Source organism: Panicum hallii, chromosome 4 (assembly GCF_002211085.1).
Source record: "Panicum hallii strain FIL2 chromosome 4, PHallii_v3.1, whole genome shotgun sequence".
In the NCBI taxonomy this organism is placed as follows: domain Eukaryota; kingdom Viridiplantae; phylum Streptophyta; class Magnoliopsida; order Poales; family Poaceae; genus Panicum; species Panicum hallii.
In genome coordinates this window covers 8,217,315-8,223,641 of record NC_038045.1, presented here as the reverse complement: position 1 = coordinate 8,223,641, position 6,327 = coordinate 8,217,315, and the positions used below count along the sequence as shown (strand labels likewise).

General features: G+C 47.0%; 1 protein-coding gene across 1 annotated transcript; it reads left to right on the top strand.

The window, feature by feature from the left end:
* Positions 1–314: 314 nt before the first annotated feature.
* LOC112891215 (GDSL esterase/lipase At1g29670-like) lies at positions 315–2,914 on the top strand. The gene is made up of 4 exons (XM_025958166.1): positions 315–818; positions 923–1,210; positions 2,030–2,285; positions 2,691–2,914. The coding sequence occupies exons 1-4, from the start codon at positions 351–353 to the stop codon at positions 2,912–2,914; spliced, it is 1,236 nt and encodes a 411-aa protein (XP_025813951.1). The 5' UTR covers positions 315–350.
* Positions 2,915–6,327: the final 3,413 nt, after the last annotated feature.

The window sequence follows — 6,327 nt, the reverse complement described above, 5'->3', positions numbered from 1 at the left end:
AGTGTCACTTCATGTTCGTGTGCCCCTCGTCAGATCTCATTCCGCCGTTCGCGCCAAATATGTGCGAATGCAGCGGCAGCAGCTTAAATTTCGCAGTACGTGCGCACTGTAAAACTGCAGTCTCTCTCTCTCCTGCTCAAACCTACCAGCATTGAATTATCATCAGTTTCATCACCATCCACGTGGTGGTACCATGCATCGGGCCGACGACGACGATGCTTGCTATAAGAAGCAGTGCCCGAATGCAGTGCTTTTGGCAACCTTCAAATTAGAGCTTGCTAGCTTATTAGGAAGCTCACCGACATACAGTACAATAGTACCTTAGCTTGTCTCGTCAGTCCGATCCATCCATGGCGGCGAAGCTCGTCTACCTCATGACCATCATGCCGCTTCTACTGCCTCTCCGCGGACAGTGTGGAGCCGCTGCGACAAGCTGCCGTCATGTCGGCGCCGGAGGAGCTGCTGCAGCAGCGGGTAGGAGCTCCGGCGGCCAGGCGGGGAAGACGCAGCGGCAGCGGCCGCAGGTGGAGGGGATGTTCGTGTTCGGGAGTTCGCTGGTGGACAACGGCAACAACAACTTCCTCAACGGCTCCGGCGTGCGCGCCGACTACCTCCCCTACGGCGTGGACTTCCCGCTGGGCCCCTCAGGCCGCTTTTCCAACGGCCGCAACGTCATCGACGCGCTCGGCGAGCTCCTCGGCCTCCCGGGGCTCGTCCCGCCCTTCGCCGACCCACGCACCCGCGGCCGCGCCGCGCTGCACGGCGTCAACTTCGCCTCCGGCGGCTCCGGCATCCTCGACCACACCGGCAAGCTCACCGTGAGTACACTCGCATTGATGGAGTAACTACTTGTTAATCTCTTAAAAGCGGCAGCACTGAACTGATTAAACATGGCAACATGCGCGCTTCCATTTATGTTCAGGGCGAGGTGGTGAGCCTGCGCCAGCAGATCAGCAACTTCGAGGCGGTGACCCTCCCCGACCTGCGGGCCCAGCTGCGCGGAGCGGCGGCGACCGCCGGCGACCACAGGATCAAGCGCCAGGATTCCTTCCAGCGATGCTACCTGTCCAAGTGCCTCTTCATCATTGGGACAGGTGGCAACGACTACCTGCTCAACTACTTTAACCCCAGGAAGAATGGCACCGAGGGTGGGACCCCCTTGCCAGAGTTCACAAGGTCTCTCATCACCAAGCTCTCGCACCATCTTCAGGTATCTGCTGCCTCTTGCTTGTAACAATGCAGATCCTCCCATGGTTGGGTGTTCATGCTCATGCTCATCTGGCTCATGGCCATATGAATTGCAGTGCATTTTATTGAATTGTGTTGTACTACCAGTTTTACCGGAATTGATGATCAGGCAGTAGAGTAATTAGCATACAGTAGTTATACTGACTAGAGAATCACGGTTCCTAGGACATGTGAAAATAAAGGCCATAGCTAGGAATGCAAGCAAATAAAGAGGCATGACAGACTGGTACGTGCAGCAGCTATTAAAAACATGTACATATGGTCAGCTAAGGTCTGTTTGGAGGAGCAAGTGTTAAATTTTAGCACATATTAGCACTCATACCTGTACTAAAATTTTTGAGTTTTGGCTAAAGTTTAGCCCAACCTATTAGCACTCTTGTTTGGATGGATAAATGCTAAAATCTAAACGGAACCTAAATTCATGCATATACTGATGAGTATGGAAGCAAAAGTAGTCCTAGTTAGTACACGTGAGAAATAAATGCGAGGAATATGCAAGTTAAAGCACTGAAGGACAGCAACAGTGACCACTCTCACTGTTTGGGCAGGAATTTCACATGAATAATTGGCCAGGTTACTGTGCCTTAAACGCATGTACAGTATATTTTTATTTCCTTTTTCTAGGAAAAGGAAGAGAAATTTATTCACAGTAAAAATACTAAATTTACCAGCGAAATGCGGGTAATTTTTCTGTTTCACAGGATCATTGGCCTCACATTAGCAGTCGTATTACTTATTACCATCAGACGCTTCATGCTAGCTTCGTATCTGTTCGCTGCAGAGGCTCTACGCTCTGGGCGCGAGGAAGTTTGTGATCTTCTCGATCCAGCCGACCGGGTGCACCCCCGTGGTGCGCGCGTTCCTCAACATCACCGGCGCCGCGTGCATCGAGCCGGTGAACCACGCGGTGGCGCTCTTCAACTCGGAGCTCCGGCGGCTGGTCGACGGCGCGAGGTCGCGCATGCCCGCCGCCAGGCTCGCCTACATCGACTCGTACAGGATCATCAAGGACATGCTGGACCACCCCGCCAAGCACGGTACGAGTTTTAGTTTAATGCCCAAATCTCGCTCTAAATGCAGCTCGTTAGTATAGAGCAGGTACAAACAAGCCACATGATTAGTCGTTCCCGTGATCCCCTCATTCCAGTTTCAATTTATAGCTCACTTCATATCTGTCCTACGCTAAATTTATTTAACTTTGACCAAATTTATTATAGTGTAAAAACTAGCATTTACTACGACATCAGATTAGTTTCATTAAATCTACTATAAATAAATATGTTCTGATGCCACTATATTTTTCCAAAACCTTGATTAAAATTCGAGCAGTTTTTTACTATAAAGCTAAACGAAGTGAACTACAATTTTGAACGAACGGAATATTATATGGATGTAAAAAGGATTTTGTTTTTTTACTTTGTGTTTTTTAAAAAAAAACTCAGGCGTGAGGGAGACGGGCAGGGCCTGCTGCGAGATGTCTCGGAGCTCGTCGGGCGTGCTCTGCAAGAAGCAAGGGCCCGTGTGCAGGGACCGGACGGAGTACGTGTTCTTCGACGGGCTGCACCCGACGGACGCCGTGAACGCCATGATCGCGCGCAAGGGCTACGGCTCCAGCTCGCCGGAGCACGCCTACCCCATCAACGTCAGGAAGCTAGCCATGCTGTAGAGAGGCGGTAGGCCTGCCCTGTAGTAATAATCCTTTCTTATTAGTAAGTAATTATGATGAGTGGATTAATCTAAGCCGTGCGTGCATCTAGCTAGGTTAAATAAGAATTTTGCAAGTCTTAGCACTAGTTTGAGTATATGGGCTGCATCGAAAGCTTTGGTTTGAGGCCCAAGGCCTTTCCAAGGCCCGTGTTTTTTGGATGTACAAAGGTTTGGTGTGCTGTAATCAGTTTCATTCTGTGGATTTAGGACTAGTTGTGTTTGTAAAGCACTGGCCGTAAAGGTCATATGGCATCTTTGGTTTGGTACCAAAAGTGAGGTCAAGTTAGCCAAGCTAAATTTTGGCTATTTTGATAAAACTTTCCCCACTATCTAGCTGGGTGCTAAAATTTAGCTTTAGTGGTCTACGCATGTCATCTTGGTTCATGGAAGTACCATGAATTGACACAAAACTCCATTGTCAGTACAATGGTTCTTGGAAGCCCCATGCCAGCCTCAACTGCGGAGTACCGATGACTAGCATGTGGCCAAACATGAGCGGATGGTGGCGTGGCTACATGGGGCCATTGAACTTTAGCTTGCTTAGGAAAATGGACAGGGCGTATTGCATTGCCTCCACCCGGCAGCCTGGGTGTCAATGACTGGAGAGGGCACATAAATCTGTTGTTGCCTCTGCATGTCAGTGGGCCGGGCATAATTAGGATGATCATTCTCTTCGAGCGGCCGGTCTGCTACTCTGTTAGGCTGTTCAGTGGTCAGCTTGGCCATGCACACTCTGTTAGTTTCCTGTGAATGGGTTCCACAATCTTGTGTTTGAAGAGGACAGTATGATCTTGGGGAAACTTTAAAGTGTTATCGTGATATGCGACTTAGAATTCAGAATGTGTCTTGTATGCCTTGACTTCTCCATTTGTGATCACAATTTCAAGTTCCAGACTTAGAATAGAAGAAACGGAAAAACATCAAAGGCGCGGTACTGTTCTTGACCGGTCCATGACTTCATTTTCATTGGTAGTTTGGTACATACCCGCTAGGAAAAAGAACTGTTTATGGTACGACGTCCGAGTACTAGTATTTAGCAGGGCCTGAAAAATTCCATCCACTCATTTTATTAGTTAATCACTAAGCTGAGCTCACTTGATGCCATTTTTTCACACAAATTGCACCATCTTGGAGTTTACTACTATCCCACATTGCCAAACAGATTGCTCGCTCTGGATAAGTAAAAGTTTCCCCCTATTTTCAGGGAAAGACGCTGGTAGCTCCCGCAGCAACTTTTAAGATAATACTAACTGGGTGGACAAACAAAACTTTGTGCTTCAAATGCACAAATTATTTACAATAATATTCGAAAAAGAAGACATTAAGAAACTGTACCACACTCGCAAATAATCGAGGCGCCAAACTGTTCATCTGACCTAAGCATTTTCAATGAGCTTGTGGCTCAAGCTGAGCAATTTTTTCAGAGGAAGAATTGGAAACTGGTACGGTTCCTTTCGCTGGCCCATGGTGCCAGTCAACTTCATGAGCTCAGTTCATCACAGATTTTACCGTCAAACAAGTTGCTTGCACTGCTCCGGCAGTCCAGGTAAAATACGTTATCGCCGACGAATCTGCGTCGGCACATCGGGGGGCAGGTGAGATGAACGCTACCGAGCGACCGATCACCCACCGACGGTCGGACGAGGATCCGGTGCTTCGGTCCATCGCATCGCGGACGCTGATCACACGATCGATGATCCAGGGGCCAAAAATATCGTGTGCTGACTGGTGAACGCGTGCAGCGTTCGTGTCCACCGCCGGCACTCTTTTCTTCCTTGTGCATGGTGCCCTAGTCGTCATGACAGAGTTGTTGGGTTGCGTCTATCAGGGCACCGCTGCGCACCCAACATGTCGATTATTCTGTAGCCTGCAGCTGGCCTTTGTTTGTTTGTCTGCGTTCTGCGCTCCTGCATGCATGTGTGCAAGCTCTAGTTTGTGTAGCCAGCAGGTGATTGGGTAGTAAATTTGCTGGAGAGATATGATAGATGCACGTGTAGTATAAACTTCTCCAGGAAATGAGCATGACCAGCCGCAAAAAAACCTGCTTGGATCACTTGCAGAATGTGTGTGTGTTACTGTTGTATGCGTTGAAGCGTGTACATACATGTCGGCAGGTCGACATAACACCATATATTTGCGCCAGTGGGGAAAAGTTGCCCTAGGAATTTTTCAAACTTAGTTTAAATTAGAAATAAACCGTATTTACTTTGGTTTAAATCATCTTGAGTGTGCGTGCGTGTTTGTAAACGTCTGCATCTGTACTACATTTCGTAAAAAAAAATCACCTTACACCCACGCTGCTCGTAATTAACTGGAGGGTGTTATTGACACTTCTTATATTATTCTGAAACGAACCAACAGAAGATGTGTCTGTTGCATTGATAAAAGAAATTTAGGTCCAGAATGGATAATACGTACCACCAGATGCAATTTTGAAATTCTTTTTCTATAACCACAGTTTTGCTGTCACTGGCAATATATAGCATATACGAAATTAGTATCATTGTATCAAGGTGCATTAATATATGTTTATGTCAAATCATACCTTATATTCTTGAAATAGGAGGGGTACGTGGTTAAATAGCTTAGCAGAGGCCTTGCTTGTTCCAGCTCCGCGAATCAGAGTATCGAAAATACAAGTCTCGAGGCGATAGCACCTTCAGTTTGACCCCGCTTGCACACACGACCAGCCACGGCTTTTACTTACACATGCATGAACCAGTGCATCCCTCCGGATCAGCAAACGCGGCTATTAGCTGTGCCGCAGGCTAGTTGCCAACTTGGACCTGGATAGCTCTATGATAACTTTATCTGTTGCCATCTCATAACCTGCTGTGCATCACATAACCTTGTTATTTTGTGGAATAGTCAGTGCATATGATTTGGATTTTCTAATCCAGATAGAAAAGGATCCACACTATATTATCGTACTTGAGTAATATATTACACTGATTCTCTGCACCAACAAACACTACTAAAAAAAATTTAGGGCAGGCATATTTTTAGAGCCGGATGCGGTACCTGCCTTTACTTCTCGCATTTAAAAATGGTAGGAGCGGGAAATGCGCCCGCCTTTTTAGTTTCTAAGGACGGATCTTACAAATTAATTTGCAGAAAATAAAAAATCAAAAAATTAAAAACAGTAAAAGAAAAAAAATATTGCAGCCTACCAGAAACCACCACAAACCCCTGTACACCAATTCTCTGCACCAACAAACGCTACTAAAAAGGGATTTTAGAGAGGGTAAACATATATTTTTAGGGCCGGATGCGGTACCCGTCTCTACTTCTCGCAGCTAGAAATGCTAGGGGCGGGAAATGCGCACACCACTAAAAATGATTTCTAAGGGCGGATCTTACAAATCAATTTTC